The 14,442-nt window shown below is 45.2% G+C and overlaps 1 protein-coding gene across 1 annotated transcript in view; it reads right to left on the reverse strand.

Annotated features, from left to right (window-relative positions):
* Positions 1–8,523: 8,523 nt before the first annotated feature.
* Positions 8,524–14,442, reverse strand: part of LOC135405070 (SET-binding protein-like) — a 313,481-nt gene continuing 307,562 nt past the window's right edge. The window contains exons 2-3 of the mRNA XM_064639787.1: positions 9,352–12,781; positions 8,524–8,564 (exon numbers count right to left, since the gene is read on the reverse strand). Of these exons, the coding sequence (XP_064495857.1) occupies positions 8,524–8,564; positions 9,352–12,781 (3,471 nt within the window). The remainder of the gene's footprint in view (positions 8,565–9,351; positions 12,782–14,442) is intronic.

Consider the following 14,442-nt stretch of genomic DNA (forward strand, 5'->3'; position numbering starts at 1 on the left):
TGCCACCGTGGCAGCAGTGCAAGGGGGGGAAGCCAAGGTCAACTCCCCCTGCATTCCATCTGGCTGTCCCGTTCCAGTTCCGGAACGCTTTGAGCTTCTCAGCTCCTCTCTCTCTCCGGTGCTGCATGTCTAAAACTCTTCTCCTAAATAGGAGTCCATGTCCCTCTTCTCCAAGAGGGTCTCCAAGGGAGTTTTGGGGGATCTGTGGTACAGTCTTACCCCCAAGAACTCTGTAGCTCTCAGCTGCTGGCTCTCCTTTTCCCGGCTCTCCTTCCAGGAGTCCTTTCTGTGGTGCTGCATGTTGCTTCTGCTGCTCCTCCAGTTCAGGTCTTATCTCCTGGCTCTCTGCCACCTTCTCCGGCCAGTGTCGGCTGCTGTCTGTGCCCATGGAGAAAAAACATCTCCCGGCATAACTACAGGCACCTAGCCCAGCTTTATGCTGTTCCAGGTCCCTGCAGCCCCCAGCCAGGGGCTGGGAGGGGGCCAGAGGCCCCAAGGGGCACAGAGCCCCTACCTCGTGGCTCACAACATGGCCACCACTTCTACAACAACCAAAACTACAACTCATCTCTTCCGGTCTGGTTGTGATATGTTTACATTTCTGCAGGAGCGCCCATTGGGCAGAACTTCAAAACTTCAAGGGGTTTCCACCCCTTGGGGTCTACCACTTTTCTCAGCCTCTGGGGGAAAACAAGGTCCAAACCACGACAAGGAGCCAATGAGAAGGGGTACTACGCTGGACCTTATTCTCACCAACAAGGAGGAGCTGGTGGGGAATGTGAAACTCAAGGGTGGCCTGGGCTGCAGCGACCATGAAATGGTGGAGTTTGAGATCCCTGTGGCAGTGGGGAGGGCACACAGCAAGCTTGCTACCCTGGACAACAGGAGAGAAAACTGGTCCCTTCAAGGATCTCCTTGGTAGAATGCCAAGGAGCCCTGGATGGAAGAGGGGCCCAGGAAAGGTGGATGATATTCTCAAGGATTGTTTCCTCCACGCTCAAGAGCAATGCATCCCTACTAAGAGGAAATCAGGGAAGAACACCAGGAGGCCTGCATGGATGAACAAGGAGCTCCTGGACAAACACAGACAGCTTACCAAGGGTGGAAACAGGGAAAGGTAGCCTGGGAAGAATACAGAGAAATTGTCCGAACAGCCAAGGAGATAGTTAGGAAAGTTAAAGCACCGGCAGAAGTAAATTTGGCCAAGGACATCAGGGGTAACCAAAAAAGCTTCTATATGTACATCCGTGATGAAAGAAAGACTAGGGAAAATATGGGTCCTCTCGGGAAGGATACAGGAGACCTGGCTACCCAGGACATGGAGAAGGATGAGGTACTCAATGACATTTTTGCTTCAGTCTTCACCAACAACTGTTCCAGCCACACCACCCAAGTTACAAAAGGTGAAGGCAAGGATTGGGAGAATGAAAAAATGCCTGCTATAGAAGACCAGGTTCAAGACCATTTAAGGAACCTGAAGGTGCACAAGTCCATGGGACCTGACAAGACACAGCCACAGGTCCTGAGGGAACTGGGTGAGGAAGTGGCTAAGCCACTATCCATCATATTTGGAAAGTCATGGCAGTCTGGTAAAGTTCCCACTGACTGGAAAAGGGGAAACATAACCCCCATTTTTAAAAAGGGAAATAAGGAAGACCCAGGGAACTACAGGCTTGTCAATCTCACCTCAGTGCCTGGAAAAATCATGGAGCAGATCCTCCTGGAAACTAAGATAAGGCACACGGAAAATAATGAGGTGATTGGTGAAAACCAACATGGCTTCACTAAAGGCAAATCATGCCTGACAAATTCAGTAGCCTTCTACAATGGGGTTACAGCAGTGGACAAGGGAAGGGCAACAGACATCATGTACCTGGACTTGTGCAAAGAATTTGAAACTGTCCTGCATGGCATCCTTGTCTCTAAACTGAAGAGACATGGATTTGACAAATAGACCACTCTATGGATAAGGAATTGGCTGGATGGTTGCACTTGAAGAGTTGTGGTCAATGGCTTGATGTCCAAGTGGACAACAGTGATGAGTGGCCTTACTCAGGAGTTGGTATTGGGACCAGCACTTTTAAACATCTTTGTCAGTGACATGGTTGTGATGGTTTCACTCTAGGCCTTCCGGGAGACCAGCTTATAACCAGGAAGGAACTAGGAAGGTGATCACGGAAGTATTCCATGCTATTCCTTTACGTAACTTGAGGTATAAATAAAGCCAGCAGGAGGGACCTCGCTCTCTCTTCCTTTCCGGTGAGGTTCGAGAACAGTAGGTTCCTGTCTCGGTCTGGTTTCTCTGGAGCTGAGGCCTACAGCGACTGCTGTTATCTGCCACGCGTGAGGGGAGAGTGCTGGGCCGTGTCTGGCCATCCTGCTTGTTCAAAGGGAAGTGGTGAGATTTTGCTAGTTCTTCAGTTGGCTGGTTACTGGGTTTTTTTGGATTGTGTAGACTTGTTTGGTCTTTGCCCCTTTTTGTCCTGTTTTGTCCTTTTCCCTTCTCCCTCCCCCTCTTCCCTTTTAGGGAGCTGTTTAGGATTTCTGGAGTTATAGTGTATAATATTCTCATTGTATATATCTGTCTCATATGTAAAAAATATATATATATTTTTGCTATATCTTTGGCTGCTTAAGTCATTTTCTTCCCTCTCTGGGAAGCAGGTCCTTGTTAAGTTTTGGGGACTTGGCGGGAAGCCAGCTCGAAACCTGTACATTTTTGGTGTCAGAAGTGGGATATTTTGGTTAAGTTTGGCTTGTTTTGATAAACATTTTCCGGGAAGACAGTCAAGCTCGGTGTTATTTTGCAAACCAATCTATTGTTTTGGGAACAGGTCTGGGAACACTGCCAGAGTCTGGGAAAGCAGCCAAGAAAACTTTGTTTATATAAACAAAGGTTTGTTTGAAGAACAAGAAGAAATAATAACAGCAACAATGGCCATTTCATTAATTTTTCTTGTAATTCTAGCCATCTTCATACCTGTTTTAGGCTACCCTATAGGGAGACGTCCAGACCTAGAGGATGGATGGAACGAATTGCTTCCATTCTTTAATTTCGACATCAAAGGTTTGGTAAAGGAGATCCCCATGGTTAAAATTGGCTCTAATTACTATCTAAATTTTGTTGCAACAGTACTGTCATTGATAAAGGTACTGGAAGTGCTCCTTAAACTTGGAAGAATGGTGTTGTATTGCTTTCCCTCTTGTAGGAAAGATCACGCCTCAAAGGGACTCGCTGGAACTTTGGAAAGGGCTGCAGACAGGCCAGTCCCCGGGTAGCATGGAGCCTGGGTAGATTTCGGTAGATTAGTAGGACGTGTGTCACCCCCCATTAATTGGGAGCTCACACCAGAACAAATGTTTGATTCTGGTGAGATGGCCCGCTGTTTGGCAGAAGGGTACTTTTCCTACAAAGATCCGAATATGCAATTCTCTGCTTTGTGCTGGGGCCTGGCTAATGCTTATCGAGCCGCCATAGACCACCTTCAAAAGGTTAAGGTCGACACAGAAACCCAAACCATGCCACTTGAAACCAGTGATGTCCCTATTAGGTCCACAGAAGTCGGGGTCCAAACACAACTTAAAGTCAATGCTGTTTCTACTAAGTCCACTAGAACTGAGACTCAAGCTAAGAACCAGAAAGTCATCGTTGCCCCTATTAAGAAGAAGAAGACGTGGGTAAGGGAGATCAAGGAACTTACGGACCCATCTCCGCAACCAGAACGCACAGAAGAAAGAGAAGAAGAAAGAGAAGAAGAAAGAGAAGAAGAAGAAGAACCTATCCAATCTGTGCAGGAAGTAGTAGATGAAGGAGCAACAGCAATGGACAAAGGCGCAACAGCAATGGATGAAGGTGCGACTGCGAGAGAGGAAGAAGTGGCTGTGACTGAGGAAGGAGTGATCGCAAGAGAAGAAGCAGCTACCAGAGAGGAAGAAACGGCTGCAAGAGAAGGAGCACACCCAAAAGAACTAGGGGCGCGTCCAAAGGAAAGTAGAGCAGTATCAAGAGAAAAGAAGGCAACAGTACAAACGACCCGTGGTATATTGTCACTTGATGATTTATATCCTGACTACACATTCAGTGTTACAAAAGACGCAAAGAAGGAGCCAAAGCATCCCACCCAACCTGAGGGAGAATTATTCCTACTCCTCCAGACCCAACCTGCTCTTGGAGGTGTGGATGATTGGAGGAGGAGGCCCTTATCTCAGCACCCGAAAGATTACTCACTACCTCCACCCGCTGGGTATCGCGAACGACGCAGGAGTCCATCCCCACGGCGTGAATGGCATAGAAGTCCATCTCCGCGGCGTGAACGGTGTAGGAGTCCATGGTAGCGTGAGCACTGTTGAGTGCTGCCGTGCCAGATATGTTGGAGCTCCAGCACGAGTTGGAGTCCAAGACAGCAAAGTGGTACGCCACCATCGACATTGCCAATGCGTTTTTCTCCATTCCTTTAGCAGCAGAGTGCAGGCCACAGTTTGCTTTCACCTGGAGGGGCATTGAATACACCTGGAATCGACTGCCCCAGGGGTGGAAACACAGTCCAACCATCTGTCATGGACTGATCCAGGCCACACTAGAGAAGGGTAAGGCTCCCGAACACATCCAGTACATCGATGACATCATTGTATGGGGGGATACAGCAGAAGTTTTCAAGAAAGGACAGAAGATCATCCAGATTCTCCTCGAGGCCGGTTTCGCTATCAAGAAGAGCAAAGTCAAGGGACCTGCCCGAGAGATCCAATTCCTAGGGGTGAAATGGCAAGATGGACGATGCCAGATACCAACAGACGTAATCAACAAGATTGTAGCAATGGCTCCACCCACAAACAAGAAAGAAACCCAAACTTTTCTGGGAGCAATAGGCTTCTGGAGGATGCATATCCCAGAATACAGTCAGATTGTGAGCCCTCTTTACTTTGTGACCCGTAAAAAGAACAATTTCCAGTGGGGTCCTGAGCAACAACAAGCTTTCAGGCAGATCAAGCAAGAAATTGCACATGCCGTGGCTCTTGGACCAGTTAGAATGGGACCAGATGTAAAGAATGTACTCTACACTGCAGCTGGAGATAAAGGTCCCTCCTGGAGCCTCTGGCAAAAGTTGCCTGGCGAGACGCGAGGGTGACCATTGGGTTTCTGGAGCCAAAGCTACAGAGGTTCTGAGGCCAATTACACCCCTGTGGAAAAGGAAATCTTAGCGGCGTATGAAGGTATACGAGCAGCTTCAGACGTAATTGGTACCGAAGCACAGCTCTTCCTGGTACCCCGATTACCAGTGTTGAGCCGGATGTTCAAAGGGAAGGTGCCCTCTACGCATCATGCCACCGATGCCACGTGGAGCAAGTGGATTGCTTTGATTATGCAACGTGTCTGAATCGGGAACATATATATATATTTATATATATATATATTTTTTGCTATAGCTTTGGCCGCTTAAGTCGTTTTCTTCCCTCTCTGGGAAGCAGGTCCTTGTTGTCAAGTTTCAGGGACTTGGTGGGAAGCCAGCTCGAAACTTGTACAATGGTGTATCAGGGTGAATTTATACTGATACTTTTGGTCTGTGTTTGTCCCAGACAACTGTAAAAGTTTTGTTCTTTCCCTGCCAAGTTTTGAGAAAACAAGTACTGATAAACGGGTACCTCGTCCTTGGAGAGAGACCTTCTTGCATAAGCTGTTTTAATTGGTGTTCTGTGATTGGCTAATCATCCTCCAAGGTCGATTGAAGGAGAGATTGAAGACTATAGTGACGAAGGATGCCCCCAGACTCATTTGGAAAAGACCCTCCTGAGTGCAGTACGCAGGCGCAGGGAAAGCCACGTGTGCGCAGAAGACATGCACTTATATAAATAAAGGGGTGGGACAGAGAGCCTCTGGCTGGACGGTAATGACCACTCCTGCCTAGGTTGAGGTAACTCAGTTAATTGTATAAAAGCAGATAGTGCTTTCTTGGAGGGGAGCTAGCTTCACATCAAGGACAATGTTGCCTTTTGGCGGGGATTCCTGCCAGTTCATGAACTTACTGACTCTCCAAGGATGCAGCTTCTGCTATGGGTAATTATAGGTATGCTAGGTCCGTAAGAAAACTTTATGGGCAACAGCTGGGTGACTGGGGAGGTCGTGCTGGGGGCTTGTTTCTCTCCTCCTTCCTCCCTTTTGGGTTTGTTCGTTTTGTTGGCCACCTCTTGGTAAAAAATATCAGTTTTGTTGAGCTTGCAATGGTGTCATGGTTTCAAGATTCAGTATGGTCCGAACCCTCCCTAATACACATGGACAGTGGGATTAAGTGCACTCTCAGCAAGTTTGCCGATGACACCAAGCTGTGTGGTGAGGTCAACATGCTGGAGGGAGGGGATGCCATCCAGAGTAACATTGACAGGCTTGCGTGGTGGGCCTGTGGAAACCTCATGAAGTTCAGCAATGCCAAGTGCAAGGTCCTGCACCTGGGCTTAGGCAACTCCAAGCACAAGTACAGACTGGGCACAGAATGAATTGAGAGCAGCCCTGGAGAGGAAGACTTGGGGGTGTTCATGGATGAGAAGTTCAACATGACTTGGCAATGGGTGCTTGCAGCCCAGAAGGCCAACTGTGTCCTGGGCTGCATCAAAAGACATGTAGCCAGCAGGTTGAGGGAGGTGATTCTCCCCCTCTACTCTGCTCTTGTGAGCCCTCACCTTGAGTACTGCATCCAGCTCTGGGGTTCCCAACACAAGAAAAACATTGACCTGTTAGAACGAGTCCAGAGGAGGCCACTAAGTTGATCACAGGGCTGGAACACCTCTCCTATGAAGACAGGATGAGAGAGTTGAGGCTGGTCAGCCTGGAGAAGAGAAGGCTTCAGGGAGACCTTAGAGTGCCTTCCAGTACCTAAAGGGGGCTTAGAAGAAGGCTGGAGAGGGACTTTTCACAAGGGCATGTAGTGATAGGACATAGAGGAATGGCCACAAGCTGAAGGAGGGCAGGTTTAGATTTGATATTAGGAAGAAATTCTTTACTATAAGGGTGGTGAGGCACTGGAACAGGCTGCCCAGAGAGGTTATGGAAGTGTTCAAGACCAGGCTGAATGGGGCTCTGAGCAACATGGTCAACAGAATCATAGAATGAACTAGGTTGGAAAAGACCTCTGAGATCATCAAGTGCAACCTATTATGTAACACCACCTTGTCAACTAGACCATGGCACTAAGCACCACATCCAGTCTTTTCTTAAACACCTCCAGGGATGGTGACTCCACCACCTCCCTGGGCAGCCCATTCCCATGCCTAATCACTCTTTCTGTAAAGAAATTCTTCCTGATGTCCAACCTAAACTTTCCCGGCTGCAGCTTAAGACTATGCCCTCTTGTCCTATTGCTAGTTGCCTGGGAGAAGAGACCGCCCCCTACCTGGCTACAACCCCCTTTCAGTAGTTGTAGAGTGAGCCAGGCTAAAGTGGAAAGTGTCCCTGACCATGGCAGAGGGGTTGGAACACGATAATCTTTAAGGTCCCTTCCAACCCAACCCATTCTATGATTCTATGATTCTATGATTCTATGATTCTATGATTCTATGATTCTAAAATTGTGTGTGATTAAAGCTTCATGATAATAGTCCAGAACTGCATATGCTGTTTCTTAAAAGAAACCCCAAACAACACCCTCCTCAAACCAAAAGAAAACTCATGGTGACTTTGCTAATATTTCACCATATTTGATTTTGCTTATAGCAAGTCCTGTTTTAAATTGCACAATGCATTTGGCTTCTGAGAGCAAATGAACCAGAGATTTATTTAGTGCTGTGTGGCAATGGCCCATTCCAGAAGGAAATTGAGACATGGAGGGGAGTTCTGTCAAGGAAGAAATCTCATCTGGATAAATGACACACCTTAGCAGAGCATGGCTATTTATATGTTTGTACTGACATCAGATGAATGCTTTGATTGTCACTTCTCCTCTCTTCCTTCATTATTCCTCCAACTCTCCCTTTGGAAGGTCTAATCACCCAATGTAAGGCTTTTAACAGAACAAGGGCACTTTTAAGATAAAAATGTTGGACAATAAAAAAATACACGTACATTTGTGTATTTCATATGTGTGACTTGCATATGTACCCATGCATGACGCAGTGCTAGGAAATAGTCATATTGTACCAGGGTGAATTTATGCTGATACTTTTGGTCTGTGTTTGGCTCTGCCACCTGTGAAAGCTTTGCTCTTTCCTTGCCAAGTTATGGGAAAACAAGCACTGATAAACGGGTGTAACGATCTGCTTAAATATTGCAGAAAGAACTTTTAGATTCGAATATCCCCTTGAGCAAAATTAAAACTCATACAAGTTATCTGTTGATACCAAAACTGTTTTTATAAATTGCTGAGATGCAAAGAGAAAGAGGAAAAAAAATAAGAAAAGGTTGGAAAATGCTAAGATTACTTTTAGAAGCAGAGAAAAAGATACCACCAAAAACTACCAAGCTAAATTCATTTATATTGCAGCAAAACACCTGCCTCTGTGTCATCACAAAATCAACTCCCGATTGTAAAGTACAATTTAGTCTCTCAGAAAAGATTCAGATTCCTTCTTTTGCCCCTCTGCAGGACAGGAACAGATGTCCTTAGCAGCTGAAAGGAGCTTCCTCCCTCTTCATCTACCCAGCTTATATTTCCAAGTCATGAGACCTAAAACTCTTCAGAGTCAATTGGTGAAGGTTTATTGCTTCCATGACACCAGTCCCTTCCCACAGCCACTCAGTGCTCAGGATAATTACTTTACATGACACCTGCCAACTGGAAGTGACAGATTTACACTGGTATTGTACCCAGGATCTCCATATATTCAGCCCAGCCATCACTGTGATGGATCCCTCTGGATCAGCAGTATACCACACCAGTCATGGGACACAGACTCAGCTCCACAACTTCCCATGCATCTGGTCCTTCCCATCAACAAATGGCTTTTGTATGCTTTGTGGTCCAGAGCAGAGACTCTTCGCTCTGTACTGCAGCTGTTCTCCCAAAGGCTGGGCAACAACTACCACCTCATGAGATTAGATGCCAATAAGGTATTATAGTTGATGCTGTTGCAGAATGCAATAGTGAGATTTTTGGAGGAAGCACAACAAGCTATGAGAGATAGATGAAGGCAGGACAAATATTCAAAAAAATGTGCAACAACTCAAAGACTTTTAAAGGTTTTGGTTTAAGGCATGGCCAACTTTCTTGTTGATCTCCCCAGAGTCTAGATGCAGACTGGCAGTCAATTCAAAGAACCAGAGAAGTTATTGACTCATAAACATATTTGGTGTAAATGACAAGTCCCTCTTTGTTCAACATTGAAATTTAAATGCAGTAAGGTAATATAGAATAAAGCAGAGCTTACCCGAAGAGGCTGAAGAATAAGTACTTCTGTTCTTCCTATTTGTCCCGAAGGGCTGAATGTCTTTTTCCTTGTAAGTTCCAAACCCTTCAAAGCTTCTTTTATTCCCACTTGCATCATTGTCCCTCTTCTCACTTGAGGAATTCATTTCACCAAACATGTCCAGGGACTCTGACTTTCCATTACCCTCAGTATTACCAGAGTATCTCTTTGTGCAAGAGTCAATGGGATCATTGCTTGAGTCACTTTTATCTTTACTCTGTGTCCACTGCTGGGCATCAGAAAGTAATAATGTAGACAGTGTATCCACTCCAAAGTTACTCTTTGAGCCTTTGTGTCCAGTTTCACAATGCTGATACTTCTGCTTCTCCTGCTTCTCCTTATGTTTTCTTTTGTCATTGAGCAAGGAGAGGTCTTTATCTGAGCTGCTTAGCCTTTCATTGATTGTGTGGCTGGAGAAGTCAGTGGACTTGCTAGCAAACAGACCACTCAGATCATGTGTCCCCAATATTTGCTCATCCTTATGCTTGTGCTTATGTTTGTGTTTCTTTTTGTGAAGTCGACCACTTAAAAGGCTTGTTCCTCCAACTTTTGGAGGAGCCAAAGAGGACTGCATGTCTCCAAGGCCCATTCCCACAGGTGTTTGTAGGCGCACTCCGTGTTTTACTTTATGTTTGGCAGTGGAGGATATCTTCATATGAGAGCTTGCATGGAACTGGGGTGGGGGCAAGGTAGGCCTCATAAATGAAGAAGTTGCTCCGAGCGTGTGAGACAGGTACAGAGGAGCTGGGTACTGACCATAGTAACCAAGATTCATCATAGGCATTGATGTGTAAGGCATTCCATAGGGTGCATAGTAACTCCCACTGGGAATAGGGTAACTGAACTCTTGTAAAAAAGGCACCTTTGTCGTGGTGTCATTGGTTTTGGCAGGTCTACCACGCTTCTTCTTAGGCTTCATGTCAGAGGTCCTGCGAAGATAGAGCAATGGGTCATACTGGACATATGGCACAGTGTAGTAGTGATCAAAATTAATCCTGAAGATGCTGGGATATGGATTTTCATGATAAAATGTATAATTTCTATGGGAAATCCTGAATACTTGAAATTTATCGATGAGTTCCTCAAGGTCTGTCAGAAACTGGATGTCATCTCTGTTCTGTAGGCTTTTCCTTTTCCTCTTGTGCTTTGGCTTTTTAATACTCTCATGAGAGAGAAAGCTATCCACAATGAGATGTTTCTGCCAGTGACCATGCCTATTCTTTGTGCTGGTGTCAGATGGTATAGCCTCTGGATTGTCCAGAGTGCAGAAATCAAAGGAGTATCTCCGGCGGGATTCTGAGCTTTTCTCAGCTTGGTCAGAAGTGCTGTTGTTGTCTGTGCCTATCCCACTGTCACTTGGTATGGTTTCCTCACTGTGAGACTCACTCACTGGTGACAGCGTGACTTCTTTTAGAGAACCTATTTCACAAAGGTGAGAAGGTGAATTAGCTGTTAGCCTGGGTGGAGACAGTTTCCAAGTTCCACTGTGCATTCCCTTCTGGGTTTTTGTAGGAAGAGCACTGATAGGTTGAAGATTTGGCATAGTTTTTAACTCTGAAAAAATTGTTTCAGTGCTTGCAGGGCTAAGGTTGCTGTTAGTCCCCAATAACTCTGTTGAAAGTGGATGAATAGCTGCAAGTGACTGAAGGTTGGAAGGCACTGCTGGGTTTTCTGGCTGGCTGGAAACAGGCTTTGAGTGCTTGATGGTTGTCTTAGGTTCTTCTGGCTGAGTCTGCAGCTCTGCTCTTGGCTTTCTGCCCCGTTTTTTACCAATGTAGATAGTCCCCCTCTTGCTGACATTGATCTGCTTCCCTAGTCTGGCATCGATGGTGGTTGGCCCAGCACTAGACAGTGTCTGGACTTTTTCTTTCAGAGCTATGCTGCTGGAGCAGGATGACAAGATCTGACTGAGAATATTCTTCCTCTTGAGGGTCTTCATTTTATTAATGGTCTTGATGGTCTTCTTATCCAAGACCCCAAGCTTCCTGACCTTTTTGTGAAACTTGAGTTCACTGATGGACTTGTCCTCTCCTGGAACCATCTGGGCCAACTTAGCTAGATTCCTTCTCCTTTTCCTTTTCTTTGTTCCTGCAAATTCGCGATTGATTGGACTCACTGGGCTGGTGGAGGTTCCCTCATGAATGGTTTCAACAGTGAGCAAAGGTTGTTTCTTTGGTCGTCCTCTTTTTTTCTTGAGAGGTGTGATCACAGTAAGACTTTCTGTATTGGTATAAAGAGGGCTGGATCGTGTGATGGGATAGGCTGAAGGAGGCTCCACCATCAGCTTATCAGATGTTGTCGTGGAGGTGTCCTGAAGGATAGATTTAGGTTTGTTACAGGTCCATTGCCACTCAGCTGCATGTTTGGGGTGCTGGACCTCAGATAATTTGCCAGTTGTGGGAAGATTGGTGGGTACGAGAGTGGATGTCACAGATACAGATTTTCTGAGTCTGGTGGCACAGCTGGGGGAAACTTTATCAGTGAGCACACCACTGTCGATAGCTACTAAGGGGGACTCATTTTCAATCACTTTTCCTGGCTTTGTGGCTCGAAGATCTTTTTTACTCCCTTCTGGCTGAGAGCTAGTCCTGTTTGCTACTTCACTGCTCATAGCAAGTCCAGAAGGCAGGTTTTTCACCTGGATAGTTTTCTCTATGAAAGATTTTGTGGAGTGCCTTTGTTTCCTTTTGTGGTCAGATGTATCTGTTGTTGGAGACTTTATCGGGAGAGTAATTTGTATGTGACTGGCATCACTTTCACAACTGCTAGCAGAAGCAGAATTCTGCTTCAAGGGTGATGTATCCAACACACTGTCCTTTTTTCCTTCCATGCTGTAATGGGATTTGCTATCAAATGCTTTCTGAGCGCTCTTCACCCACTCAGTGTCTGTGGTTTGGATGGTTTGACTTACGAAGTCCTTTTTGCTGGACTTCTTTGTACTCCTGGTGGACCGATTTGGGGCTTCCAGCTGCACACCTACCTCTTGTTCAACAAGAGGCAAAAGCCCATTGCACTCAGAGGCGCTGCTCAGCTGGGTGACCACACTGATGCTGTTGGGGCATGGGACTGCACTGCAAATTGCAAGCTCTTTACTACTGGCTATCTGCCCCCATGTGCTGCTGGTGCAGGACTTCTTTGCCTGAGATTTGCTGAAGGAAACTCCTGGCTCCAGAGTGGAGACCTTGATGGCACTAACTGCTTCTCTACTGGGTTCTGTGTTGACAAAGCAACTTTGAGAAGTGGATCCAGTATCAGAGTTCGCTGACCAGTCAAGATGGTGCTGGTTGCTACTTTTCTTCTGGTGCTTTGATTTTAAGGTGTCAATGGTGAGGTCTTGTTGGAGACCTGGATCATAGTGCAGAACAGAATGTTTTTGTGGTCTGTCATAAACCTGTAAGGTAGCAGAAAATAAACAGAAAAAAAATAGTTTATCAGTCCATTCATAACCCCTGGTTGCAGGTCTTTATTTTGTACAGTGAATGACAACTCTTCTTAACCGACATCCTTGTAAGGGTTAGAAACCTTTATAAAGTCTTCTTATATTTGAGCCAAATTTGCATTTAGATTCATGCACTGTAAACAAGTTTTGTTTGGTTTTCCCATTCTAAAATAAATGGAAATATTTCTATAAATACAAAATTGCTAAGGAAACATTTTCTACTAATTTTTAATTTAAAACACAAGTAAAATCACAGAATGACAGAATGACAGAATCAACCAGGTTGGAAAAGACCTCTGAGATCATCGAGTCCAACCTATGACCGAACACCACCATGTCAACTACACCATGGCACTAAGTGCCATGTCCAGTCTTTTCTGAAACACCTGCAGGGATGGTGACTCCACGACCTCCCTAAGCAGCCCATTCCAATATCTAATAACCCTTTCTGTGAAGAAATTCTTCTGAATGTCCAACCTTTACCCTCCCCTGGCACGGCTTAAGACTATGTCCTCTTGTCCTGTTGCTAGTTGCCTGGGAGAAGAGACCGCCCCCCACCTGGCTGCAACCTCCTTTCAGGTAATTGTAGAGAGTACAAATATTCCCTTTCCATGGATGAATAGTGCAACTCAACCTCCTGGTGTTAATACTTTTTTCCTGAAAAATAATCCCTCACAGAACTTGAGGCTCAACAACAGCAATTAAGCTCTTTGTTGTAAACAAGACAAATGCAAAATTATCTCTGAAGTTGTTAACAAACGAGGAAAACCCATGGGTCCACTTCCCTATGAATCCAGAATCTGCAAAGATTTATTTGCTTAAATTTCCCCACAAACTTAGTGCTTAAAATCATATGGATAGCATGAATTGTGTGAGGCACACTTGGCAGGTTCAAGATTTGCTTTACTCTCTTTCCATTTTAATAATCTGCTATTTGCAATGTTGGTGAGAGGTATTTTCAATATGATTTCTAATCTTCTGACAGCAGCTCTTCAAGCCACAGAGGTTACAGCAAAGGCAGAATTATGCTGAAGACTGTTATAGAGCAAAAGAAAGTTTCCTTCTTTTTTCTTGCTATGCCTCCTTCAGCTAAGGAATTTGTTTGCTACAGCTGTAACTTTTTGAAAAGACTCTTAAAGCAGAAACATTTTTTTTCTTTTTACTTTCTTTAACTGACCTTTTCTAGTAATTTGTTTCCTTCTCTTACATTTAGGACTTTTTTTTGTAACGCTCTGGATCAAACTATACAACTGATTTTTTACAACTGGTACTGGAAACTACTGTTCTAAGCAAACTGTAATAAATCTCATGACCTTGTTGCCTAAAATCAAAGAAAAATTCTCTGGACAATTTTAATATAGAAAGGTACAGAGCAGGTCTTTAATTAAAGGACTTTAAGGTGCATAAAATACATTTTAGCACAGGCATACAGGATAGGTTTTACAATTTTATAACACTAGCCAATTAACATATCTAATGGGATATACCCATTCTGAAAATAGTCCTTCCCTCAGACCCTCCCTTAGGTCATCCCTCAGGCCCACCTCCCCCACTTTGGGTGGTTGGTCTTCTACAGCCACCCCTTCCTCCACCTTCCTCTTCATCAGCGTCTT

This window comes from Pseudopipra pipra, chromosome W (assembly GCF_036250125.1).
Source record: "Pseudopipra pipra isolate bDixPip1 chromosome W, bDixPip1.hap1, whole genome shotgun sequence".
Lineage (NCBI taxonomy): Eukaryota > Metazoa > Chordata > Aves > Passeriformes > Pipridae > Pseudopipra > Pseudopipra pipra.